Below are 26,974 nucleotides of genomic sequence, written 5' to 3' on the forward strand. Positions count from 1 at the left end.
GTCCTTAACGCACTCTCTTGATTTGCCACCTCATTTGGAGAAAGCAGCGTTAACTAGCTCTGAGTCACCCTCCGTGACACCAAAGGCAACGGGCAGCCCTGGCCAGTGGAGTTCCTGCCCTGTGCTCAGGGATCCGAGAGTTACTCCTGGATTGTACCTGCCTGCTTGACGGGTTCTTGTCGTCATCTCTCCGAAGGGGTGAGCAGGCTCCAGGTGTTCATGAACCGTGCGACGCACCCCTGGGACCTGAAACTACAGCAACTAATGGCAAGAGAGATCCCTTCAACTGCTATCTGGCTGGGACACCCACTGGCCACCCATCTGGAAAAGCCCCCGTGGCTAGTCGGACCTCGTGTGCCCAGATGGCAAACCAACTCTGCTGGGCCAAGGAAGAGAGGCTTCCAGATCAAGGGACGGTCCATTCCTACGTCATGGCTGGGCTAGAGCATGAGGAGTGAAGCATCTCTCCAAAGCACGCAGCACCCACACCCTGAAGGGATTCGTGGTTTCAGATCACCGTAAGGTATTGCACCTGGAGAGCCGTCTGGAGCACAGGGTGATGTGTGTCCAGCCACGAGCCGCTGCGAGGCGAGCAAGCCAGCTGTGTTCTGCACCAGTTGACGTTTCCAAGTGTCTGGGCCCGGCTGTGGGCACAGCGGGAGGAGTGGCCTTGCTAAGTGGAGATGGACAAAAGGGCTCACGGTCACTGCTGGTCTCTTACACCCCCTGCTGCTTCGGGGTGTCCAGAAGGCCCCCCTGGATTGCACACTCCTGCAGTGCTGGGACTGAAGGTGCTGGGTGGCATCGGTTGTTGAGACCCTCTGCCTGGCCCCCCAGTCCACCCCTGCTCCATGACAACAACTTTTCTCATTGACGTTCCTCCCTGGCCAACTTTTCTGGGAATCGTCCCTCGTCCAAGACTTGTCCGAGTCCCTCCCTTCCCCCATCTCCCATCCCCCCCCTCTAGCCAGTGTCAGATGCAGGAGGCTCAGCTGTAGCACCCACCCCAGCAGGGAAGGGCTGCAGGGGAAGATGCTATTCTGCACTGGCTCCAAAGCTGCGCTGCAGGGGAAGGCCTGGCCCATGGCTGGTGGGCATGATGTGTGCCCAGCCTCTCTGTTAGCCTGGCAAGGCTGCTGTTGAATGGGCATTGCCCCTCAGTGTGCGACGTCCCGTCCCCCCCAACCTTGTGCCCTTGGCCCACAGCTCGAGGGGGGGTTAGCAGGAGCAGGGAGGTGGCTGCGCTCTTTGGCAGCATGGGGTGTTTCCTGTGTGTGTCACCTGCCTCAGCCAAGAAAGCCTGGGCTGGGTTCGTATTTCTGGCATTGATGTTTCCTTCCCCCAAGCCCATGGTGCAGGTTGGGGTTTACCAACCACTACTCGGGCTCCTTGTCTTCTAGCAGCATGGCCTAGTGGAACAAATGTGGGCCTGGGAGCCAGGAACCCCTGAGCTTTGTTCCTACTTCTGCCACCGACTCTCTGAACAGCCTTGGCAGGTCACTTACTCTCTGTGCCTTGGTTTCCCCATCTGTAGAACGGGGATGTTAACACTGACCTGTGTCACGGAGGGGCTGAGAGACCCAGCTCGTTCTTGTGAAGGGCTTGGAAATCCACCCGAATGAAGGTTAAGCATATGAGCCATCTCAAATTTGGAGCCAGACCCTCAGCTACAGTAAATCAGCAAAGCTCCCTTGACGTCTTCAGCGCTATGCTGCTGTACACTGGGAGAGGAGCTGTCCCTTTAAGACCCTACATGTAGAAATGATCTGGGCTTTTATATTTAGAAAAGCAAATATGCTCGTTTAACCTCTGAGGTGAAGCTGCTCCTCTCTCAGAGCGGCTGCCAAGGTGCAGCAGATGGGTTCCCAGCAAGTTCAATGGTGGGAAAGGCTGCCAGGACGGCAGTAATTAGTCCTCGTTTTCTTAAAGTGAAGCCACTTCCTCCTGCCAGTGTGGTAAATGCCGACGGAGGCTGGCGCCGGTGCGGAAACCCGGGTGGCGAGAGCCGGCATACGGGAAAGGAGCACGCAAGGGCCGTGTGGGGCGTTAGCTGGGAGTGCGGCCCTGGGGTAATTCTAAGTTGTTGGCAGCAGAAAGATACCTGGGCCCGGCCCTCTCTGGGATTGGCATGAAAGGGAGAGGTGGATGGAGACCCAGACGCAGGGCATACAGAGTGATGAGTTCCTTTTATTAAGGAGTTTTAGAAAGTCCACATGTACAGCGTTTGACACCAATCACACACGAGCTAGACTTCATTGTACTGCTAAACAACATGACCTGTCCACTAGCTCAGACCTGAACAGACATAGTTGTGACCCCAGCTCCTCCACAGGTACACGGGCTGGCCGTGTGAAGGGCAGGCCTGGGTGCGGCACCTGCCTAGAAACACGTCCGTATCCTCTGGCTGGTGAAGTTAGGCCAGCCCCTACAGTGTGGAAAACCCGTCCAAAGGCCGTGGGCTGGAGAAAGGGGCTGTCAGCTGAAGCAGCCCTGCATGACTCTCTGAGGGGCAGCAGCCAAAGGCAGCAATCCAACAAGCATCGGTTAACGGGGCTCCCATCTAACCTGAGCCCCTGTTACCCGCCCCTTGGTCAGCGTGCCATGCACTGCTCCAGACCAGCTGGAGGCCTGAGCCTCCCTACGCTGCAGGTCTGGAGGCTGCACAGACCCTTAGGAAGCTCTTGGAGGGGCATTGTATGCACGGCAGTGCCCACCATCTGCCTCCTTCGCCCAGCACCTGGTGTCTGGCTGCAATTGTCCTGCCCTTCCCGGACCCCACCCGCTTCCTGCTTCTCTCCAGGGGAGGTGTCATCGTAGACAGGGTTTAGTCTAATGCCAGGCTGCAGCTTGATCCGTGCACTCTTAGAGCTAATCCCTGGGAATCCTGGGGCCACTGATTGTATTAAATACCTCTCATGCAATTCAAAACAAACTTATTAAGGAGTCCTGGGTGACACAGGGCCAGTTACCCAAAGTGCCCAGTGCCGGACAGCACACAACTTTCACCCTCCCCGACCCCCAGGAAGAATGGCCCCGGGAGGAAACACGGGAAGCCAACACACCTCTTTCCCCCACTGAGCAAAGTTCCTTGAGTGCTACCATGTTCCCAGGCTGGCTGGACAGTCTGGGTCTGTAGCCAGGAGTTCCCATCTGTCCTGAAGGCAAATGCTATAAAAACTATTTACAGTTTGTTCTAGTGAAATAAAAAACCAACCGAGAAACGTTCACAGTATTCCCCTCCACCAGGACAGCCCCTTCTCTCGCTCTGCTCCCTGGCAATGCTTGGCCTCCCCTCTCCAGCAGACAGTTTAGGTCAAGGTGGAAGCGTACATAACCTTTAGGTAGGTAGCTTAGGTCTTTCCTTGTGCAATAAAAGTCAACATCGGATCTGAACTGATGTCATGTTGCTTAATGAAGCTAACCCAGCCAGTGTGCAGCTCTGTACAGCAAGTGTAGAGCTAGGCTGGGAAGGATTAGCTTGTGTATCTGTAACTGTGGCAGTAAATGTCAATTTCACTGTACCCACACAAACTGAGGAGAAACTGTTTCCAGTGGTGATCATTGAAATTTACAGATACACAAAGTAGAACTCCTTTGAGTTGAAGGATCTTTGTGTGATGTTGACAGCTTGTGTTTTAATGGCGGTGAAGTTTTAACTTTTTGAATTTCAACATCTGTCATTCAATCATTGTCTAATCCTCCCCTCCAGATAATTTCCCATAACTGTGGACGTTTAAATTGATCATCTAAAATAGATCTTAAAAATAACCCTTGATCTTAGCCGTCACCGTTCTAAAGCAATGAAAATCGAATTCTGCCAACAAGCCTCTGTCCAGTGCCGTCTGGGTGGAAGGAAAAGACGTATTTTAAAGCTGGTGGGTTTGACAGCAACAGAGGTGCTACTGAACTGAGGCAGCCGGACCCAGACGGGTCTCAGATGTTCAGTATGGAAACTTGGACTCCACCAGAGGGAAAACCACAATAATCCGAAACATAGAATGCACCCTGCCCTGCCACACACACCACTCAAGAAAATCACCTCACTGTGAAAAAACTTTCCCCAAAGGCTCCCTATTAGTTCACCTACAGCTTAACAGAGAATTTTTTTTTTAATGTGGAGAGAAGCGTAAATCTCTAATCCACCACTGCTGCTTGTATGGCTGCAGGATCCTACAGCCCGAAACACACGTAATCACTCTGCCTCAGCTCCTCATCTGTACAGTGGGCATAGCTCGAGCTTTCCTTCCCCTCACCCAACTGTCTGTCTGGTCTAGACTGTGAGCTCGTCAGGACAGAGACAGTTACTATGTGTCAGCGCAGCACCTGGTGCACTGAGGCCTCCATCCACTGCAGTAGACACAGTGAACAATAACTTAGTGAATTTCATTATCCTTCCAATTATGTTCCTTTCCTCCCGCTCCCCACAAGCCCAGCACAAAGTGCTCTGACCCTGGGCTGTGTAGCCTTTGAATCTTTTTGTCCAGCAACCAACCAGAGTAATTTGCAGAGGGGTTGGGTGAGGAGGGTCTATGGGCATTTTCTCTCAAGGACTACTTAAAAAAAAAAAAACACCTCCCTTGGGCCGGGCACCTGGTGTCTTTCAAAGGCCAAAAGCAACCCTCTGCCCCAAGGATGGGGGAGAAGGCAGCCCCAGCAGAGGTAACGAAATGCCCCATGCTTTAGTAAGCTTAAGAACTCTGATTTGGATGCCTGCTTTACAGCCCTAATCCCCCTTTTAAATCAAGCTGTTTTCTTGCCTACCGGAGTGTCCTACAACGAAGAGTCAGCTGTCCTTGGGCTATTCTTAGACGCCTCAAAGCCCACACCTGGTTCTGTTGAAATCCGTCAGATCGCTGCTCAGGTAACTAATGGCCAGTGGCGGAAGAGGAGTAAAAAGAACACAGCCATGAAATGTTAATGCCAGAGAATCAGCCTGGCCCGTAAAGTGGTGGGAGGGAAACACAAAGACGTGTGGAGTCGGAACAAGCAAAGCACAAAACTTCTTCGCACTGCTCTTGTAAATGATGCTGCCAAGTGCCAGCAGCAGGGGGCGTTGGCACCACTGCGTTGCAGGGATGGTGTCTCCAGATAGTGATGCCACACAAACTGGAAGGCTTTGAGCATTTTTGTGTGGTTTGGCATTAAACAAAATCCAAATGAGTTCCTGATTGAGACACCTGTCTCTAGCGTGCTCGGGTCTGGCACTAAGGGGGTTGGGTGGAGGGGAGGCTTCCTTCTCACGCACCATTTAACCCTTTTACACTACAGCGTTCAGCGGCACGCCCTCCCATTAGAGAGTCCAGCACAGACAGAATAGAGCCCGATTGTCTCTCGTTTCCTGCACAGCAGATTGGGATGGAGTGCGTCTGTGCTGGCAGGGCTCTGCTCCATCCTCAGCATCTCAGTCAGGAGCAGGCACGTTCCCATTGGCCTAGGGTGACCAGATGTCCCAATTTTATAGGGACAGTCCCGATTTTTGGGTCTTTTTCTTATATAGGCTCCTATTACCCCCCTCCCTCTGTCCTGATTTTTCACATTTGCTGTCTGGTCACCCTACATTCGCCCCTCCCCTCTCTTTCGTTGTAAGCAGCTGGATGTCTACCTGCACCATGGCTTCTGCAAAGTGCTACCAACAAAGCAAAGCCCTGAATGCTGGGGGATTGGGCCCGGAGAAACCTGGGCAAGGATTCCGCTGCTGACCATCTGGCTTGACGCTGAACAGCTTGGGCTGTGAAGTGCCTCCTTGACAAGGGAGCGGGAGAATTGGCTGTGACTTGTGTGCTCCACACAATGGCTCCTCTCAATCCTCTTTGCTCTTCCCTGTTTTCTGTGACGTCCCAGAGGATGAGGATTCTTGGAGTCCCTCTGTCGCACGTCACGCCGCCTGGGCTGGTCAGCCGCTGGGATGGGGCCACGACACGGTTAGCCACACCTCACAGATATGATGCCTGACTCAGGGGATTTGGGGGTGGGTGGGTGGGGGGTTGCAAAACCTTCATGGGATTTGAAGAAACAAGAGGCTTGAATATCGGCAGGTGCATAAGCCAGCGCAAGGTTCGTGTGGGCTGGCAGTGAAGGGCAGCTCCCCATCCTCTGCACGTACAGGTCAGGGGCAGGAATTCCCCCGTGGAGAACCAGCTGTTCTTTCCTGCAGCCAGCCTCCGAAGGAGCTGGGGGAAGGGCACAGCTACCGTAGAGCTAAGGTCACGTTTCCACAAAGGGGGGCTGGGTTCGCCCCCTTCCGAGTGGGTTTGGTTGGCAAAAAGACTCCATGAAACGTATCCCCTAAGCGTCGCCTGGGAGCTTCAGCTGGCTTCCCGCTTGGAGCCCTCCCACCTCCAAAGCTACAGTCGTGAGCTTTGCCCCGTCACCTTGGCCAACACAGCTGATATGGGGCAGTGCCAATCATCCCTTCTGAGGGGTCCAGCCAATACTCTCCGGGTGTCTAAGCCCCAGGGCTGCGTGGTGCGCAGTGCCAAGCGCACCCACGTGGCGTGTAGTGATCCAGCGAGCCCCATAGGGCAGCAATTGGGCTGGGAGAGCTGGTGGACTGTTTGGGGTCACCTCCATCTCAGTTCCAAGGTTGAATTACTGTGTTCCCCCTCCCTCCCCCCCCCGCGCCTGGATGGCAGACTGCGGGAGGGTGTTAGTCGTTGCTGGGCGTGGGAATGTCACAGGGTGAGAGGCTGAAGCTGGCGAGCACCAGCAGAAACTGGCTTTGGGATGCGGGGCTGTTTTGAATGGGAGGGGGAATTGCTCATAAATCCAGAGGCACACCTGGGCTAAACCCCAGCAGAAGGTGTCATGTCATATCCCCTGCCCCAGACAGATACAACCCTCCTCCCTGCTGGAGACCTGACGCCCCATCACCAGTGGAGCCTTGGAGCCAGAGAGCGAGTGGCTGGTGGGGAAGAGGCAGCTTCAGTGACCCCAGGGTAGGTACGAAGAACTGTGCAGGATCTGCACTGTCCCCTTTCTGCGGCCTTCATGTACCATCTGCTGAGCCCCCTGGGGCTGCATTTTGTACATGCCACCCTTCCGGCGTCAGCTGGGGCACCTGCCAGCTCAGCCCTCTGGATGTGCTCGGAGCCCAGCTCAGTCCAGGGAATCAACATGGGGTGGTGTTTTCTATGGGGCCAGCTGGTATTTCGTGCAGGGGCTGGGAGTCGGGCCTCCTGGGTTCTGCCCTCACCATGGCTTCCCCTTCTCGGTCCCGCTGTACCCCCTTGGCAAAGCCCATCAAGAACTACAGGCCAGACGCTGTCTCCTGGGACTGTCGGGTGGGTTGATTCTGGCTTTACCAAGGGATTTTCACCTGCCGCCTCGCTGGAGCTGCCCTGTAATGACAAGCCAAAGCCCAGCAGGTCCGTGCCGCTCCCCACCCCTACGCACACCTGAGCCCAGGGTGCCGCTGGCTTGCTGGAGGGGGGGAGGCCAAACGCAGGAGGGCCGACTCCATCGCCGGGGGGCGCGTGTCCTTGGAAGCGCTCGGAGCAAGGAGGCGGCAGCGACCGCCTCTCCCCTGAGACGCATCCTCGGGGGAAGAGCCGCCCCTCCCCTGGCAGGGGGCTCCGGCTGGGCCCCCTGTCCTGGTGCTGAGCGGGGCATTATCAGAGGGGCTTTTCACCCTGGCTGCCCCCTGACTCACGGACAAGACAACACTGAGCTGAGGGGGAGGGGGAGAAAGAGGGAGTGGGGGAGATGTCGCGCCGTTAGGCTAATTCTCCTCTCTGACAGGCCGGGTCTTCATCTCGGTGAATTTGAGGGAGTACTGCCAGCCCGTCCAGGAGGACCACTCGACTCCGTCGGCGTAGGAGCTGTGGTGGCCCTTGAGGTACTGCCCGTTGAGGTTGGAGGTGTGGCAGTTGCGGTACCACCAGGCCCCGTGGTAGAAGGCGGCGCAGTTGTTCTCCGAATGGTCGTTGTCCAGGTCTTTGGTGGTGAACTTCATGCCGTTGTGCTTCAGGAAGGAGTCTCCTGCCAGGGGAGGGGAGAGCGCCCTCAGCAAAGCGCCTGCCAGTCCCTGCTGGGCCCTGCTCGCCCCCCTGACCCTGCTTTTCAGCCTCCTGCATCCCCTAGATTCAGCCTCAAGCCAGCTTCCCTTGTTTAACGGCTACGTAGGTGAGCGGGTGCGGGTCAGGCCTCAGCTTTGCTTTGAGCTGCTTGTCTACAGACCTCAGGCAAAGCCGTAGTTTGCACCAGCGCAGTGAGCGGCTCTGGCGCAAACAGCGGCTTGGAGCGGCTTTGCCTCTCTGCCCTCTGGGTCTGCCCTGGCGACAGGGACCTTGGAGGTCAGGGACGCGAGAGAGAGACGGGCTGAGCAGACCCAGGAGACCCACATCCAACAAACTGTGCAAACTCCCCTTATTGCTACAGTCCTGCAAATGCACCTCAGGTCTGACCAGTTGCTCCCCCTGCTAGTCCACTTTTAGGCTCCCAAATGCTTTGCTGCTGTACCTCACTCCTGACCCACAGCTTCCCTCCACCCCCACCCTACGCGCTATCCCAGGTCTCCCTATGGCTGGTATGAGCTTGGTTTCCTCTCTTAGCAATATGGAATGAATGGCAAAGGTCGGGGCTCATCAAAGGCACGAGCCTGTGGGACTCAAGGCAGCGACGGCAGGGAGGAGTCTGGCTGCAGCCGGCTCTGACACAGCCCCTCAGAAACAAGGCCTCATCTCCCTTTCCCACCCCGTTCTTCCCGGGAGATCTCCTCTGGGCGGCGTGGGGACCGGGGAGCGACCCCTGAGCAGCGCAGACCGACCTGCTGTTCCGGAGTAGTCGGCGATGGTGACTGGGTAGCCGTCCTCCTCCGGGTCCACGGAGAACAGGCCCACGCCGAAGGTGCCGTACTGGGCGAAGGCCGTGCCGTTGTCGAAGTCCTCCAGGTCAATGCGCAGCTCGTAGCTGGCCTGCGTGGTCAGGGCGTGGACCCGCGCCAGCCCTGTGGCGGCAAAGCAGGAGAGTCAGTCATGGGCACAGGCACCTGGCTCACCACGGAGCTGAGGTGAGTAATGAATGCTGGGCAGACAGCAGAACGCTTCAGCCATCGCCCCGCCCGGGGGGACCCTCCAGAAAGGGGAGCTGGGGAGGAGGACTGGGGGGCAGAGGGAGTAAACTGGGCTCCTCCAAACAGGCTGCTCCTCATCTCCAGAGATGAGGCGTCCTTTATCCAGCTGAGTTCAACCTGTCAGGTTAAGGATTCACCACAGCTAACAGTCCCTACAGGGGTGGTGAAGGACGGGGCTTTTGCTGCACCTCAGTCCTGGCTTGGGGAGCAGATCCTCTCTCCCGGACACGCAGGCACATGCGGGGAGCTCTGCAGCCCGTTGGCTCGCCGACTAACGAAGAGGGTATTTAATTAAATGTCTCAGGAGCGGTCAGTGGCAATAAGTGACACTTCCCAAGGTGAGTCTTGGGTCTCTTTCAATTCTCTCCCGTCCCCTCCTCGGTCTGTTTTCCAGGATTCGAGGCCGCGCTCACCCTGTGGAGCAGAGTGCGCGCTGCGGAGGGTCTAGTAGCACCTGGTGAGTTCCACCACCCACGCCCTGGGGTGGGGAAGGGGCCCCCACACCGCACCTCCTGGCTTCAGCCGCTGAGTTCGGGCCTGTCCCGGAGGGAGCGCTGGGCATGGATTGTAGCAGGGGGCTGTGCCCGCAGGAGCTGGGGGAGGCAGGCACTCCTCAGGGGTTGCCCTGACATCTCACTGAGCAATGAGTGGGGGGAGGAGGGGAAGGATCTTTAAAGACAACCCGGAGCTGCATTAGCAGGAGCTGGGTTTAAAAGATCAAACAATTGCAATTGTATTGGGAGACTTAACATCTTCCTGTCAGCCAATGGCGACTGCCTCCTCACCTTCTCCCCAGCCCCAGCCTCGCTCTGCTGTTCAGAAAAGGAGGCCAAGCGCCTGCTTTCCACAGCTCAAGTGTGGCCCTTGGCTTGTTTGCTACTGATTCCCTCCCGCCTGAACCTCCTCTGCCTGCCCCTTCTCTCCTGAACCAGCAGCCCCGCCCCAGCCCTTCATTGATCAGCTGCTATATTACCCCCCCAGACAGCCAGACACACACAGAGCAAGCCCCTTTAACACTCTAATTAGCAGCTCCTCCTCAGATTAGCACCTCTGACCCTAACCAGATTCAGAAGTGCGTGCACACACACACACACCCCGTGGAGGTGGAGGGCCCTGGGCCCCACTGCACAGCAGCCACCCTGTTCTGCGTTTGCATCAGGATGCCAACCGTGCCTGGGTGCCCGTGCGGCAGGGATGGCTAGTGAGGGGCTGGGCTGAGCATGCTGGTTGCTGAGCAGCTCGCCTCGCCCTTTGTGAGGCTTCTGGTGTCCGTTTCCTCAGCCTCAGGGAGAGCCAAAGAACCCCAGAGGCCTCTGCTGGGCTCGTCTCCTTCCTCCTGCGCCCTGGCAGTGAGATCCCTGCAATGCCACCTTACCTCCGGGCCCCCTGCCTGCCGGCCGCGAGCTCCCTAGGCAATACCAGCGCCTCGGCACAGAGCACAGGGCCAGTCCCTTTGACGGGCTCTTGTAGGATGTAGGGGGTGGTACTGCCTGCAGGGGTCAGCTTTTCTTGTCTCCGCTGGGCCAGAACCTAGAGTCTCTGGGCAATGCCCCCAGGGGGCCAAATGCTGCCCCACCCCGAGGTGATGCTGTGACTTTGATAGTTACCTCAGGGATGGATTTAGCCTTGAGTTTTTTAGGCCGGCTTTCTGTGTTGGAGTCGGACTTGCTTGACTGTGTCCTAGGCCCTGTACTGCTAATGGGGATTCTCCTATAGCTTAAGAGGCTTCAGGAGTAAGAGGCTCTGCTGAGCGGATTAGTGACAGCTACACGGCGCTGGGCACAAGGTATCTAGCCACCTTACACAGCATCCTATTGTCTCCAGCTCCCCACTCCCCTCCCCGCCCCACCTTCATATCTGCAGAAAGGGGAGTGGGCTGCTATTAGCCACAATACACCCACTCCTGCTGTCTCCAGATTGGGCCCCAGCTCTGCCCCAGGTCCCCGCCATTGCCAGGAGGAACCGTGTGTTTTCCCCTTCCCCCAGTGCTCTCTAGCACTGTGGATCCCAGTGGGTCCAGCCCACATGTGCAACCCCCATTCCCCTCCCCAGCTGCTGGTTTGATTCATCGAAGGACTTTTCTGTTCTTCTCCCAAGATAAAACACCATGGACGAGAAAAGCAACCCCTGCCCCTCTCCCCACAACATGCCAAGGAGAATTTAAAAGGACCCTAGGCTGATGGTTTTGCTAGCCCCTGTGCAGTGGGCTGGAGCGGCATACCTAGCCAGTGCTCTCCCGTCAGCTTCCCGAATCCATCCCGGTATGCTTCCCATCCACGGAAAAAATTCACCGAGCCATCCTCCCGCCGCTGGAAAACCTGGGGAAACAAAAGGCACAGATGGGGCTGGATTTAGGGGCAGGGGACAGCCTGGGGTGCTGGGCTTGGGGGGCGCCAAAGTGTAACAAATGGAAGGGAGGGTGCCAAAGACGCTCTTCGCATGGGGCGCCATTTGGTCTAGGGCCCTGGGAGCAGCAGCTGTGATGTGAGAGTTCTGAGCCCATCCCCACTGCCAGCAATACCCGTGAGGAGCCAGGTGTCCCGCTGCCTTTTCCACGGCGTGGCGCTCTGCAGAACCGTCTCGCTCCAGGAGTGCTTTATGAGACCTGGGCGCAAATCAAACCCTGTACACTCGCTAATTACGTTGGAACTATGGGGTGTAGGGGACATGCCATGCCATTGTCGCCCGTCTCCTAGGGATGGGAATCAGCTCAGAGCAAAGAACTCACTTGCTCTCTTGCCCAGAACGCCAACTTTTATTGGTGTCTGAAACCCTCTGGGTTAACGTCAATAAAAAACTGAGGCACAAAGCAACTATTAGTAGGAAGTCTGTGGCAGAGCCCGGAAGGGAACTTGGGTCTCCCAAGGGCCAGGCTAAAGCCCTAACCACTGATCCATCCTTCCTCTCTTGCCAAATGAGCTGCAGCCATGCAGTGACTCCCCTTCTTTGCATGTGACTGTGGGGATCTGGCTGAGGAGCAGCCGTTCCCCCAGCCTCCCGGCAGGCAAAGGCTTGTCTGCAGGAACATTCGTCAGTGAGAAGGGGCACACTGACCATGGTCTGGCCGAAGAGCCATACTTGGCTCAAAGCGACGCTCCCCAGCACCACTTTGGTGCTGAGAATTAGCAACAGAAGCAACCCAAACCAGCAGCCGCTCCCCCTCCAGTCACCCTCTCAGAGCCGGGACTGTGAGCTGGGGTGGACTCTCCTGATATGGCCCCCTCAGAACTGGGGTCAGATGGAGCTAAGATGCCCTTATATAAAAGCTGCTGCCCCCAGCGGCTGGCTTGGGTGCCCGTGATCTATGGCTGATGAACCTTCGGTCTCTCAAGTGCTAATCAATGTATTGTCCCCTTGGATTATTTCCCCCCTTCTGTTGTATCATTGGACTAAAGTTTGGCATTAAAAAAAATCCCAATGAGTTCCTGACTGAGACACCTGGCTCTAGCGTGCTCAGGTCTGGCACTAAGAGGATTCGGGGGCGGGCTTCCTTCTCACACACCATTTAACCCTTTTACACCACAGTGTTCCAGTTCTCTATTGGTGTGTCAAGGAGTGGAGTGTGGGAATGGAGCAGGGAGAGACAAAGGGGGTTTCAAGTCCCCTATTCACTCTCACAGCCTGGGCATGGCATGGGCCCATTATATCAGTTAGAGCAGCCCCGGGGTTGCTCTAACTTCGGCTTTGCTTCATGTGACTCCCTGTAGCAGTGCGCTCTGGCAGTGCCTCCCACTCCCTCCCCAAGGCCTGTGCTGTCCCGGATGCTGGGAGCAGGGCTAGGACAGAGTTTGCTCCAGTAGTCAGACACCAGTGAGCCAACCCCCTTTATGCGGGGGGGGAGGGAGGGGGGGAGGGGTGTTCCCATCAACGTGGCATAAAGGGGCCTTGGCACAATGGTGAGCTGGGCCCTACTCTCTAAATACATCACAGGGATAATGTCAGGGCGGGGAGGAATTATTTAAGTTAAGTGTCAATGTGAACACAAACAAATGGATATAAACTGTCTATCAACAAGTTTAGGCTTGAAATTAGGCAAAGGTTTCTCACCATCAGGAGTGAAGTTCTGGAACAGCCTCCCATGGGGAGCCGTGGGGGGCAAAAAACCTAACTGGCTTCAAGACTGAGCTTGATAAGTTTATGGAAGGGATGGTCTAATTAGACGGCTTGCAATGGCATGTAGCAGATCTGTGACTGCTAGCAGCAAATATCTCCAACGGCCGGTGATAGGACACTAGCTGGGGAGGGCTCTGAGTTACTACAGAGAATTATTTCCTGGTGTCTGGCTGGTGAGTCTTGCCCACATGCTCAGGGTCTGACTGATCACTATATCTGGGGTCAGGAAGAAATTTTCCCCTGGGTCAGATTGGCAGAGACGCTGGGGTTTTTTCACGGGTCACCTGTAGGTTTAAACTAGTGTAAATGATGGATTCTCTGTAACTTGAACTTTAAACCATGATTTGAGGACTTCAGTAACTCAGCCAGAGGTTAGGGGTCTGTTACAGGAGTGGGTGGGTGAAGTTCTGTGGCCTGCGATATGCAGGGGGTCAGACTAGCTGATCACAATGGTCCCTTCTGGCCCTAAAGTCTATGAGTTTAGAGCTTCCACATCTGTTGAATGGGGATGTAGCTGCCCTTTTTTATGGGGTGGTTGAGCTGCGAGATCAGATTGTACCCTTGCATGCCCTGGCGTAAATCCGGAGTCACTCCAGATGGCCATCGGGGTCGCTTGGTAGGGAGTCTGGTCCTCGGACGAAAGGTGCCCCAGCAGTGCTGATTGGGTTAATGCTGGGCATTGCTGTCATTAGCTACACACCCAGCTCCTGTGCACTCCCTGCAGGGCTCACCCTGAGCAGATGGGTAACTTCATGCCAGCTCATCTGGCCGGGTTTCTGGCGGCATTGATACACCACCACTGGCATGCATCACCCCCTGCACAGGCTTCTCTAGCAAGACCCTGCAAGCTAGCGTTTGGCAGAGGTCTGCAGGCCCGACTTAAGGATGGCGGGTGGCGGGCCTGGGGGTGGGGGAAGCTGCCTGGAAGAAGTGGCCAGCGTTCCCTCTGATCCATGCTGTACTTACCTTCTAGAATTAGAGCCTTAATTTTTATCCTCGCATTGAGCACTTGAGAAGCTGCAGTTAAGCCCTTTTAAAAGGGCTTTCGTCGGACTCCGCTGAGGGGAGGAGGCCGCGTGGCTGGAAAGGGGCCCAAAGCTGATTTCCAGGAGGGATGTCGGCTCCGATTGGCTGCCATGGTCCTGTGCGTGGAGGGAGGGAGCAGGGCAGGGGCAGAGGCAGCCATGAGGCTCCCCTTTAATCTGCTTTGACCTTAACTTGTAACTAGGCCAATTGCCTGTGCGCTGCTCAGGGCAGCATGAGGGGCCCGTCTTCACCAGCTCAGGGCCCCAGGAGGGCTTGGCGATTAGAGAGACGCTTTGGCAGCTTAGTGACACGCAGAGCTCTCTCGAGAAACACTACGGGGGGAATCAACAACCCTTCCTGATCCTCCGGAGTCCTGAGCAGGGTTCATCGCCGCTGTGGGGACAGCTAGTGCTGGCTTCTAGTGTGGATCAGAGCAGGAGTTGCTGCTGGTCGGAGCAGGGGCCTGGATTCTATTTCAGAGCCAGGAGAGCGTTTCTAATGGTTGGAGTAGGGGAAAGGGAATCCTGCTGCGGCCATTGGCCGTGTCCCCACTCAGGGCCTCGGTTTCCCCCTCACTTTGAGATCCTTAGATGACACCGGCTACTCGAGTGCAGAGTATTAGTCCATGGCCCTGCTTGTGGTTCGGTCCGTGCTGGTCTCTGCCGTGCGAGCACAGATCACAGCGAGCCTTCTCGGGTGAGGTGCTGCCTGTGGGTGTGCGCGGGCTATGGAGTGGGGCACAGAGGGAGGAGAGGAACAGCATGTGGCTGGCTCCAGACCTGAGGATTCAGGGGCTGAGATGTCTGCTCCTAGCCTAGCGAGGACAGGGTCCGACTCCTCTGCAGCTGAAGCCAGAGCAGGGGGCTGAGGAGAGTGGTGGAAATCTAGCCAGGAGAGAGGGGAGACAGCAGGCCGAGGCGTGTGGGAGAGATGGGGCAGGTGTGGGGGGGATGCTGCTCCTCTAGGTCTCTCCAGCCTCAGGCAGGCAGGCAGCAAACAGGCCAAGTGGGGTGGGGGTGGGAGCGTGGTAGTTGCTGTAGTTTCAGCAGCTCCATCGCTCCTCTTCTCCATCTCATAAAATATGGATTTCCCCCTCTTAAGCAAAAAGGATTTGTTCCCCCTTCCCGTTAAAGTCAGAACTGAAATATTTATCTTTCCTGCTTACTGTCACCCTCTCTGCCTGGAGTCGCTCGCCTTTCAATTGTCACTGCAGAGTTACTGGTGCGCAAAGCACCATCTCCGGGGGCTGCAGCGGGGCCCGGGCAAAGGACAACGAGATAAATAAATCACCATGCCCCAAACCATTGACAGCACAGCAACGCCCAGCATCCCTGGGGGCGGAGGGGGGGCGGCTCCCTCTCTATCCAAACCGGGTCCCCTTCCTCATCGCTTGACTCTGGGGAGGGGTTGATTAGTTTTGGTCTGTGCCCAGAGCTCTCCGGGGCGGCTGGGTGGAGTGACAGTGCTAGAAATGGATCTGAGGGCGTCCCAGACCACACACTGCCGCTCCGGGCCCTTCCCTGGGGCACCGCGTGTGACCGAGGCTCTGACCCCAGCCTGCCTTTGTTTGCTTTGGGATACAGAGCAGTCCCGAGGCACAGGCTCTCCTCTGAAGCCCTTGCCCTAAAGGAGACCTGGTGCTGAGCAGTTCACAGAGAATTTGCAAAGGCTTCCAAGGCAGGAAGTAAGTAGCAGCCCAGTTTTCTGAAGGCCTGCTTGGGTACCCTTTAGTCATACGATTGCTACTCCACTAAATGACAGGAGGTGTTAATCAAAGGTGTGTGTGGGGGTGTCACCTGCCCAGGCAGCAGGATTTGGGTCAGCCCGTAAGGAACTTCCTGCCAGGAGCCTGGCGAAGTCGTTAAATGCATTGAGGGCAATGCTACCTTGCAGGGAGCGTGAAAAGGATTGAGCTCCACACTCAGATAAGAAATCGCACATTCCAGTTCCAATCCGCACCAATCAACGAGGAGAGGCGAGCTCTGGGCCCCAGACACCCAAAGAGGTTGTGGAGGGAAGGTAATGGCTGATGGGCACAAGTAAAGAGAGAACAACATGGAGTCCGTCTGAATCTGGGATTCGTAAATACCTTGCTCCTACTGCAGCCAGGAGAAGTTTGGGCCTCTCCCCTCCAGCAGGTGCCCTTTTAGAATATGTTTTAATCCTAGTTATTAACTCTGTTATTACAGTAGCACCCAGATGCACCAGCAGAGGTCGGGACCCCACGGTGCTAGGGGATGGACACACCTGGTCTGCAGAGTGTAAACTAAACAGGGAAGATGGAGAAACTGAGGCATGGGGAGGGGACCTGAACCCGGTCTCCTGAATCCCAGTGCAATGCTGTACCCACTAGGTCACGCACTCCCTTTTCATGCTGTAAATCTGACCCACTCCGCTGCAGGTTGCAAGTTATTTGACCTCCACGCCCTATACATCTGACCAGACACATGGCAGAAGGCAACAGGGGAACCTCGTTCTCCAGTCAGACACCAGGTCAGCACTGGCACCGACTGGGCTGTAGCAGGTAAGGAGCCCAGGGGCAGACAACAGTTTGAAAGCCCCCGGCCTGGACTAGTGGGCTGAGATTGGTTCCCCCTCTAGTCTGGCCTGCCCCCTGACCAGATGTCCTTGAGATGTGCTGACTAGCATGCCTGGGCTAGGGCCCTGGAGGAATCCAATTTCTTTGCCTGCCTGGTCTTTGTTGTCTCTGAGCCTTGCATACGACCCAGGGCTTAGCTCAACAGCTCTCCAGTGAAATTGGTTCAGCCACTGCCAGCACGTCCACCCACCCGCATGCAAATATCCCCACACGTCAAAAGGAATAGCTGAAAAAAATCAATCCCAGGCTGCATGACTCCAAGCGGTGCCTGTGACTTTACTGCAGCCTCCGTGACTCAACACCCCAAGGACCCAACGCCCCCACATATCGCCCCCCTGCTTCCAGCTGAGCCTGACACCTCTTTCATCCCTGAGTCACTGACACCAGCAGTGTGCACAGTTCAGTAACCTTCAATAGCCAAGTAGGGATAGCCCCGGATGGGGAAACTGAGGCACAGAGAGGGGAAGGGCCTTGGCCAAGGCCACCCAACATGTCAATGGCAGAGTGAACCCCGGAGTCCTGGTTACCAGTCCCTTGCTCTAACCAGTAGACAAAACTTCCTCCCAGGGGGTGGTGAATGCTGCTTTCCTCTCTCCCCACTGGCACAGACCATGGTGCTGTTCAGTGCCAGGGTAGGTCCCGATCCTGCCAGCCAGGAGGTTCTAATTGCAGGATTGGGGCTGTGACATCACAGGGGCCTTCCTGCTCCCACGAGCAGAGCTTGCTCCATCTCCGCCATCCCCCCCGTCCCCCACCAGCAGGGCTGTTCAGGGAGTGCTGCCCCTGGGCTGTGCCTCCAGTCACAGCTGGCCCCAGGGCAGGGCCGTGCTGACTCACCGCTGGCCTGGCCCTTCGAAGTACTCGGCGCAGGTGCAGAAGTTCTGATGCAGCCTGACGCTACATCATTTTCTTTAGCTCCCTCGGCACTGAGTATCCAGCTCAACCCCGGTCCCACTGACCGGGACGGCTTTGGAGACGGTGTTTGGCTAATCCTCTCATCCCACCCAGTAGGCGGCTGCTCCCGCAGGAGCCAGGGCTGGCAGCCGGATTCTGGGGGCCTCACGCACAGGTCTCCTCAGGGAATCCTCCTCAATCTCTTCACCCCCTTCCCAAGCTGCCTCTCTCCCTGGCGAGGCCGAGGAATTTCCCTTTGCCCACCCAGCGCCCCACCAGGCAGGCGCCCTAACATCTCGTGTTTAAGGGAACAGTCCTGCCTCAGCCACGGACCCTGCCAAACCCTGGCACTGCCTGTCTCTGACTCCCAGCGGAGCCCTGCAGACATGGCAGGGCGACGCGGCTCTCAGGCAGGGATCCTCAGCAGAGCTCAGCACATGGGGTGCAGGTTTGGTACTGAGCTCTTCTTGAAAAGCTGGCCCCCCTGCTGCCCTTTCAGAAGCCCCCGGGATCCACCCCGACCCTGTGGTTGGGGGTTATATTACCAGGCAGTGTGGTTCAGTTAATTGGTGACGAGTGCAGTGGTCAGGACTCCTGGGTTCTCTTCCCAGCTGGGTGAGGTTGGGTAAGCCCTTTGGCCTGATCCTCACAGGTGCGGAGAACTTGCAGCTCCCCATGACTTAAGTGGGGTTATGTGTTCTCAGCATCTCTGAAAGTCAGGCCTGCCTGCTCGGTGCCACAGTTTCACCATCTGTACCAACGGCACGATGGTAGTGGCCCTCTGCTGTGATCTGCACTAAAAGCCAAGGCTGATGGCCGCTGTAGGCCTGGGCTCCCCAGAGGAGCCAGGCACTTGCCGCACACGCTGCTGCAAACCGCATTGGTCTCCTCACAGCAGAGCAGCTAAGCTCCTTTCCCTCCCCCACTGCTGAAAGCTGCTTACAGGCATCAGATCTTGGGGTTTATTTCCTCCGGCACCCAGCTGGAGGGGCATTTCACAGCCCAGCGCCAAGGGGCTGGCTTGCCAGCCGAGCGTGACCTAACAGGGACACGGCCCAGACTCGGCCAGTTCTCCCACCACCCAGGGCACAGCACCCACCAGTCCAACCCGAGGTGCTCCCAACTGCAACGTCCCCCACAGCCCGTCTCTGAGACAGATCTCCTGGCCTCGGCCTACCTCTCCTGGGTTGCCTTAAGCTTGCCCCGAGTAATGCGTCTTCTTGGGCAGGTGCCACTTCGCACCTGGGGAAGCCCTGGCTGACCTCGCAGCCTGGGTGAGGAGGCGCTCGGGGAAGGCCAGGCCGGGATTTTCAGGCCCTTCCAGGGCAGTCTCAGCCTTGGGACTGTGTTGTGGTGTCTCCCCTACTGGCCTTCTTTCTCACCTCACAGCCAGGGGTGAGGGCAGCCTTGCCTCACCTGACCCCCGGCTGAGTTTCACTGCCCTCCCCTCGTGTGTGCCCTGTCCAAGGTCTCTCCCTACTGACTCCTAGCTGGCCAGCTCCGTGTCATTGGCAGCTGCACACTGTTGGGATTAGGTGGCCTTCGTGTCACACTGCATAAAGACAATAAGACAGCGTGAGGGGTGAGGAGAATCTTCAGCACTTAGTGCAGGGCCAGCTGAGCTGTGGGGTAGCCAGGAGCGTGCGTCAGTCAGTAGCACTGCCTCCGGGGGGCTTGCTTCCCCACACTGGCTCGGAGTGAAATCTTGCCCTGTCCGTGAGCCAGGCAGGCCCCCCCAGTGCCTCCCTATTGACAGTGTAGGGGGGACGGGTGAACCAGGAATCCTTGGCCCTGTATCTTGGCATGTCTCCAGGGGAAATGTATTGGCGTTATACTGGTTCATGTACATAATCTGACCAGTGGAGTGACAGTAAATGTCATGTGTAGACAAGCCCTTAGGGTGTTCAGGTCAGGGGAGGGTAGCATCTGCTCTGGGCAGTGGGGTTGGCCCCCTCAAGGTGATGTGGAATGTGGGGCCCGCTTTGGGCGGTGGCACAGGTCCCTCGGGATGTCAGGGAAGGCAGGGTTAAGTATGGGGGGGCAGCGGAGCAAAGCCCGTCACCGTGACAGGGAAGGTGGTGCCATCTCCGGGCATCAGGCCTGGGCCCCTCAGCATGCCAGAGAAAACTGGACCAGCTCCGGGCCGTGGTGACCTGTGAAGGGTGAGTTTCGAAGGCCAGGCTAGTGGAGCTAGGAGTGATGAGAACGGATGGGTCCTAGGGCCAGACTTTCTCCGGGCTGCTTTTCCAGAGAAGGGGAAAAAGCCCAGGAGTGAGTCTCCCCCAGTTCCCATGGGCAGGTCTCTAAGCTCAAGCGGTGTCAGGATGGCACTGAGGCAGATTGGATCTGACGGAGGGAGAGCAGCTGTTGCAAATTTCTCCTGATGCTTTATGGAATCGAGGCCTCGGCTCCATCGATCCGCAGGAAAGAGCCGCGTCCAATCAGGATTCCTTGCTGATCCTTTTGCCTGAGGCTGCCAGTTCTTGGCTACACCTCCCATTTTCTCCCCCAAGCTTGTCTGCATCCTTCTCCCCCGGCCACGCTCCATTCCACGCCCAATCGCTGCCGCCCAGCCCCTCTTCTCCTGCCCGTGCTCTCTCGGAAAGCTGTGGAGCCCTAAAAGTGAGGGGGTTCTGGATCCCCCCCCTCCTCCCGCAAGCTGGCTACGCATACAGCAAGAGCGCTCAGACGTGCTTGTTAAGCGAGAACATCCTTTCTGTCTCTCCTCACCTCGGCTTTCCCTCTTCCATCCCTCCGGATCAGTCATTTCACCTCATCCTACGCTTGCTTTGCCAGCCTCTCCTGCCTCCTCGGCCCCGCCACGGGAGTGCACTCACCGCACCGCCCAACCCTCCTCTGTCGGCTGGCACAGTCCTGGTCCTGCCACGCCGGGGGCTGAGGAGAAGGACCGTTCAAGACTCTTTAGTGTGTCTCAGCTGATCATACTTTGTGCCCCGCCTCTGAAAGTGGCAAAGCACTTTCCAGACAGGCCCGCCCCGCGAGGCAGGTGAACCGTCATGGCCACGTTACAGCTGGGCAAACGAGGCGGGTACTCGCCCACGCTCAACCAGCCCGGCCGTGGCAGAGCTGGGAATGGAACCAGGAGTTGTGACTCCATCGGCTGGTCTGGCCACTTAACGCCCGGTCGTCTCCTGCTGCCCTTTATGTTTATGGAGATACAGGGCAAAATATACCCCCTGATCTGTGCAGTGTCCAGCTGCTCCCTCTCTTTCCCTCCCTCCTCCAAGCGCTGCATTGCAGCGGATTACTCACTCTGGATTACACTAGCCCCAGTGGAGAGCAGGACTCCACGTTGCTAGGGGCTGTACACACAGTAAGGGTATGTCTACACTGCAATTAAAAAGCCGGCTCGGCCTCACAGGGCTCAGGCTAAGGGGCTGTTTAATTGAAGTGTACACCGCTCTTGGACCCGTTGAGGTGGGAGGGTCCCAGAGCTTGGGCTGCAGCCAGAGCCGGAATGTCTACACTACACCACGAGCCCGAGTCAACTGGCACAGGCCAGCCATGGGTGTCTAACTGCAGTGTAGACATACTCTAAGAGCCAGCCCCAGCCCCGAAGAGCTTAGCTCCTACAAAGATAAGGCAGACGCAGGCTGGGAGGAAGGAAATATGGCCCTCCTTTCACTGAGGTACAGACGGATGCAGTGACTTTCCCAAGTCCCAGAAGCAGTCTGGTACAGAGCTGGGATATGAACCCAGCTCGCATGAGTTAGAACAGCAGGGGAGAGTTTGGTTTAGGATTGTCTTTGGCCCGACCGAGGGCAGGAGAGACCAGGAGGGGTGCCTGGGTTGTTCTACTGAGATGTCCAGCCCCACTGGTCCATGCGATGGAGCTGGATATGGACGGGCTGCCTGACTGCACAGAGCCCTACACTCCCACCATGGGAACCGAGTAACGCCGAGTGACTTCTAAACCCAGGCAAGGCGACAGGGCCTTTGGTGTACAGCTGAACCTCACAGAGCCCCGCCACTGATCAGCACCATCTGTCTACCTTCAGCACCGTGCCCCCCCTGTACCAGCAGCACGTGTCCAGCTGAAGCTCAGGGAACCGCCTTCTCCGTTCCCCTCTGGGCACAGCCCTTGGGGGTCTGTCCTGTGCCATTGCTCCCGCCCCACCATGCCAGGAGGTCATGGGCTGTTACTTGGCAGGGTATCTCGTAGGTTGGCAGAGCTGTGCCTCAACGAGTGCTGTTCCCCATGTCAGAGCGATTCAGCAATGCAGGCAACCGACTTACCGTCCAACCCCCTCCGTCCGTCGTCATGTCGCAGTAGACCTGGAAGCCTGAGGGATAATGAGTGGGGAAGATGGAGTAAATGCCGTCCTCTTGTTGTCCGCTCGCGTAGATGTCAAAGCAGTCCCGGGGCCGCGAGCCTGGAGCGTGGCATGGGAGGGAAGGGAGAGCAACGCAAGGCTAATTAATTGTTTAAATTAGAGCCTCCCCGTTGGTTTCTGGCTCTCACCCCCGCTGCCTGATCTAATTGGCTGCTCACGGCCCACTCAGCCCCCTCTCATCTCATTCTCTTTCCTCCTAGGCTCCGGGCAAGCAGCGTCCTCGCTGAGGTCTCAGTGGCTTCTAGGGACCATCCGTGGCAGTACTAAGGCACTGAGAGGGAGCCTGCTGGAAAGCCATGGCCAATCCACCACACGCACTCACCCCTCTCCCAGCACCATGTCACCAAGGCCTCCCTGCCAGGCAGATGAGTGCAGTGGAAGGGGCTGCTTGCTCCCACAGCTAGTGAGGGCATCTGTATTGCATTGGAGAGAGGGTATCTGCAGGGAGTGCAGCGTAGCTAGATGCGGTGTGTGTGTGTGTGTGTACACACAGTGTATATGTATAGCGCACACAGTATTTGTGTGTTTATGTTGGCACAGATGCAATTATAATATAAAATTAAAGTTGAAATTTAAATGGAAATATTTCGATAAACCCAAATTGAATTTTGTGGGAAGGGGGAATTTTCCTTTGAGGATTTCAAAGTTTTCAGTGTGATTCGGAACAAAGCCAAAGTTCAAATTCTCGAAATTCTTCGAAATCTCGAAACAGAACGGCCGGCCTGTGCACGGCTCTGTATACTATACGCCAACCGCTCGGCGAAAAGAACACTAGTAAGATTGCAAAGTCAAGTGGTCCAGCATTAAAGCTGCCTGGGTGTCCTTACTCTGACCCCCTTGTGCATACGCAGTATGATACGGTCTTTAATTACACGAGCACATATTTTTTCCATAGGACCTCTCTGCCTCATTACGTGCACAGGATGGATGGCACTCACGTAATGAGAAGCTATTCAATATTTCTTTTTGTTGTTCAGCATGTGGCCCAGGCCGTATTTATTGCACGCTATTCACCCTGCTGTGAAAGCAGAATAAACTTCCTCCCGGGCTTTTCTGTGGTGCACATCACCATAGTATCCACGTGCTTCACAAACATTCGCTGACTTTCACAACATCCCTGTGAGGCAAGCGGGTGGTATTCTCCCCATTTTATAGACGGGGAGCTGAGGCACAGAGTATGCACTGATTTTGGGTGGCCGATGTCAGACATTGCACAGGCAACCTTAACTGTGGGATTTCCTAACGTCTGCATGCTTGATTTTGCAACCTTAATAATGGTCTTTTATTTTAGTTATGTTGGGAAATTCCCTAGTTTTGTTTGTTTGTTTAAAGCAAACTGAAAAGACAAATTCCATCACGTGGCATCATATAGAAACTCACATGGTTCATCAGCAGGGTTAGAACCTTTAGTTCTGCTGCATAGATCAGCCACTTGAGGTAACTGATAGTAGTAGTAGTAGGCTGTCGTCCTTTGTGTGGACCAGCACGAGAGCAGCAATTGCAGGGAAAGTGCATTATGGAGCATTCTCAGTGTGAACAGACTCTTTGGAGACTCTAGCTGCTAAAATCTAAGCAGTCTCGACTGAGCATATGCAAACTTATTTTTCAAAGGTTTTTAACCTGGCCAAATTGTGGCAGCTTTTCATGGGGTCAGCAAAAGGCACATGCCTGACACAAAGGTCCAACCCCTGCCAAATTTCATGTATCTGCTGCAAAGCAGGAGGATGCCACAGCTCTTCAAAGAAAAGGTCAACAGGATTGTTTTTAACATGGGCAACACAGTGTACGTTTTCCTTAGACTCATTCTCAAACACATCTGCACTGTTTAGGTTGAAATTTCCCATAATGATTCAGCCTGAGGCCAACACCTGGTGTGGAAAATTTTGGCCCAAAAGGTTGAAGTTTGGAAAAGTTCTAAGCAACTGAAAATCGGATCAAACAACCTTAATAATAGCCATGCCTACGATACAGGTGCATGTGTGATGGGATGTGCAGCCCCACTGGGGCACGCATCTCAGTGTCCCCAGTAAAGGGAAGTGACCTGGGCCTTTACAGCAGGACAGAAGGGCTCCAGGGGTAGCTAGGACCCAGGAATATTTTTCCACTGCAGGCAGTAGAGAGGAGACACCTGGGTCCCTCTGGTGTTTGATTTGCTAAAGGTGATTACACTTCCCTATCAGCAAAGAGACCTGCGCCCAGCAGCAAGAGGGTGCTAGTGGGGAGGGGTCGGGGAGCTGCCTTCCATTGCCCCAGGGGCAGGGCTGGTGCAAGGATATTTTGCGCCCTAGGCAAAACTTCCACCTCGCGCCCCCCCCCCCTCTTTCCCCCGGAGCATCGCTTATTATAAACTTTCAAAAATGAATACAGTGGAGTCACATCTTACACGAGGGTTAGGTTCTAAGGGCAGCGCGTAAGAGGAAAATCACGTATAGTGAAAATTACCATAAAGTATAGTACACACAGTATACACTGTATACACTAGAACAGGGGTTCTCAACCCGCAGGAAAGGAGAGGAGGAGGCTGTCTCACCATTGGAACATCCCCGGGGCCGGGCTCCCCGGGCTGGAGGTCTCTGCAGGTCGGCTTTGAGCCGAGGCCTGGCCATGCCTCGATCCTTCTGCAGCGTGTCCAGGACGTCGCTGACAGAGCTCACCAGCCGAGCCATGTTGGTCTGGCTCTCCGAGAGCAGCTGGGAGGGGAGAAGACAAACGATCTGAGTGAGTCACCAGTTCCTGGCTTTACCCCTTTCCGACACTGCGGACAGCAGCGTTGAATGTATCCCTCAAAGGCAGGTGCTGAGCCTGGCTGGGTCCAGCGGGCTGATCCCCTCACGTAGTGCAACGTGCTTCCCCCCAGAGCGATCACTTCACCTACTGTACCCCTGAGATTCTGCCGCCAATAGGGGGCGGGCCTCCTACGAACAGGGTCACAGACCACATCTAGGAGCCATTTTTCCTACTGCCAATGGGGAGAGTCCTCACCCCAAATGCCAGACTAAAAGGAGTGGGGCCGCAAAGACTGAGTGTAGAATGACATTCACCAAACCTTCCATTTCCATCCTCTGGACTTTGGCGTCTCAGCCCAGATTATATTTCCTATACATAGTGACAGTGATCTGGTGGTTAGTCCGGACTTCTTCGTTCTACATTTAGCTCAGACTCACTGTGTGAGCTAGGGATACGTCACTTAGCACTCTGTGCCTCAGTTTCCCCATCTGTAAAATGGGGATAATGAACCACTCCCCTGCCTCACACAAGGCATTGGGAGGCTTCATTGATCAATGATTGGATTGTGCTTTGAACGCGTCAAGGACTTGTCTGTGCTGCAACTCCTGGATGAAAAGGGCTGCAGAAGGGTCAGTGATGCGCTCGTATTACATCAGTGCAAAATCTGTTTGATGGTGAATTCAGCTGGCGCAGAATCCAGACTTTGCCTTAAAATGCAGCTAGCACTGAGACCCGGGATCCAAACCCCAACAAACTGGGAAAGCTCCCATTGAAGCTCATGGCAAAACTTCTGTTGGGAGCAGGATCAGGGCACTAATGTCACTTAAAAATAATACTGAGGCTATCAAATGGAGTTATTCTGTCTTTACCCAGTGGGGCCTGGCCTCTGCCGAATGACGAGGGCAAATCCCAGACAAGCCCACAGCACATCTGAAAGATTAACTCTGACCTGCTGTAGCTCCTGACCCCGTGTCTGCCATTTGGGAGATAAAAGGCATCTTTAGAGAAAAAAAAAAAAAAAAAGAGAGGATTCCCGGTCGGTTTAAAAATATCTGTGCCCTGCTGCAGCCAGATTGCAGAATGTTTGGCCTTCCCTGAAATGACCCGAGCAGCACAAGACATTCAGCCTCTGACTCAGAAGTGGGGGGGCGAGGGGAGTCGCACCGCTGGGGGACAGATATTGGAGGAAATGCGTATGCACAGTGAGACAAAATTCAGAACGGGGGCTCCATCGCATCCGTTCCAGCATCTGGCCACCACCTGGAAGAAACGGGTCTTCCCAATAGGATGTGCACACAGGGTCAGCCATTTTTTTTTTAGGATGTTTGGGTCATGTCTTTGCATGTGCAGTTACCTACTGTCCCATGGGGAATTAATGTCGGATTTCTTTCCCCCTTCTCCCCACGCATTAGGGTGGAACTGTGGCAGTTCGTTTGCGGCTGATAACACTGATCTACAATTTTTGAGAAGTTGTCTGCTTCAGAGATAAAATGTGCTATTTATTATGTATTTTGATGTGCTGAATTCAAATATGACAATTAAAACAACTGATTGGCTACTGTTTCTAAGATATTTAAGTTTTTACATTTTATGTCTATGTATATTGTGTAGATAGTAGAGTTTTAATCATAAATTGTAAACCTAGGTCTTTTCATGTGTATATGGTTGCTTTACATGATAATATTTCACCTGTCCTGTTTATGTAACACTTTAAAAATCAGCAAAAGGGTTATATAAATAAAATTTATTATGAAACAAAAGGCAAAAAACTATTATGTACATAGTTTAGTCCTATTCAGTGTCTACTTGGCACTTCTTGGCTTGTCTCTTGTATTCATTAAATGGAGCATCTCTTGTCACTGTCCAGCAATAGTCTGCGAGCATTGATGGGCTCCATTTGCCCTGATAGCGTTTCTCCATTGTTGCAATGTCCTGGTGAAATCGCTCGCCGTGCTCGTCGCTCACTGCTCCGCAGTTCGGTGGAAAAAAATCTAGATGACAGTGCAAAAAATGTATCTTTAGTGACATGTTGCAACCAAGGCTTTTGTATGCCTTGAGGAGGTTTCCCACCAACAACCTGTAGTTGTCTGCCTTGTTGTTTCAGAGGAAATTTATTGCCACTAACTGGAAGGCTTTCCATGCTGTCTTTTCCTTGCCACGCAGTGTGTGGTCAAATGCATCATCTCGAAG

General features: G+C 55.2%; 1 protein-coding gene across 1 annotated transcript in view; it reads right to left on the reverse strand.

Moving 5' to 3' along the window:
- Window positions 1–2,167: 2,167 nt before the first annotated feature.
- FIBCD1 (fibrinogen C domain containing 1) overlaps window positions 2,168–26,974 on the reverse strand; it is a 39,351-nt gene continuing 14,544 nt past the window's right edge. Inside the window, exons 3-7 of the mRNA XM_024106068.3 lie at window positions 24,588–24,747; window positions 21,960–22,096; window positions 11,292–11,388; window positions 8,765–8,944; window positions 2,168–7,977 (exon numbers count right to left, since the gene is read on the reverse strand). Of these exons, the coding sequence (XP_023961836.2) occupies window positions 7,718–7,977; window positions 8,765–8,944; window positions 11,292–11,388; window positions 21,960–22,096; window positions 24,588–24,747 (834 nt within the window). The 3' untranslated portion in view covers window positions 2,168–7,717. The remainder of the gene's footprint in view (window positions 7,978–8,764; window positions 8,945–11,291; window positions 11,389–21,959; window positions 22,097–24,587; window positions 24,748–26,974) is intronic.

This window comes from Chrysemys picta, chromosome 18, assembly GCF_011386835.1.
Source record: "Chrysemys picta bellii isolate R12L10 chromosome 18, ASM1138683v2, whole genome shotgun sequence".
NCBI lineage: Eukaryota > Metazoa > Chordata > Testudines > Emydidae > Chrysemys > Chrysemys picta.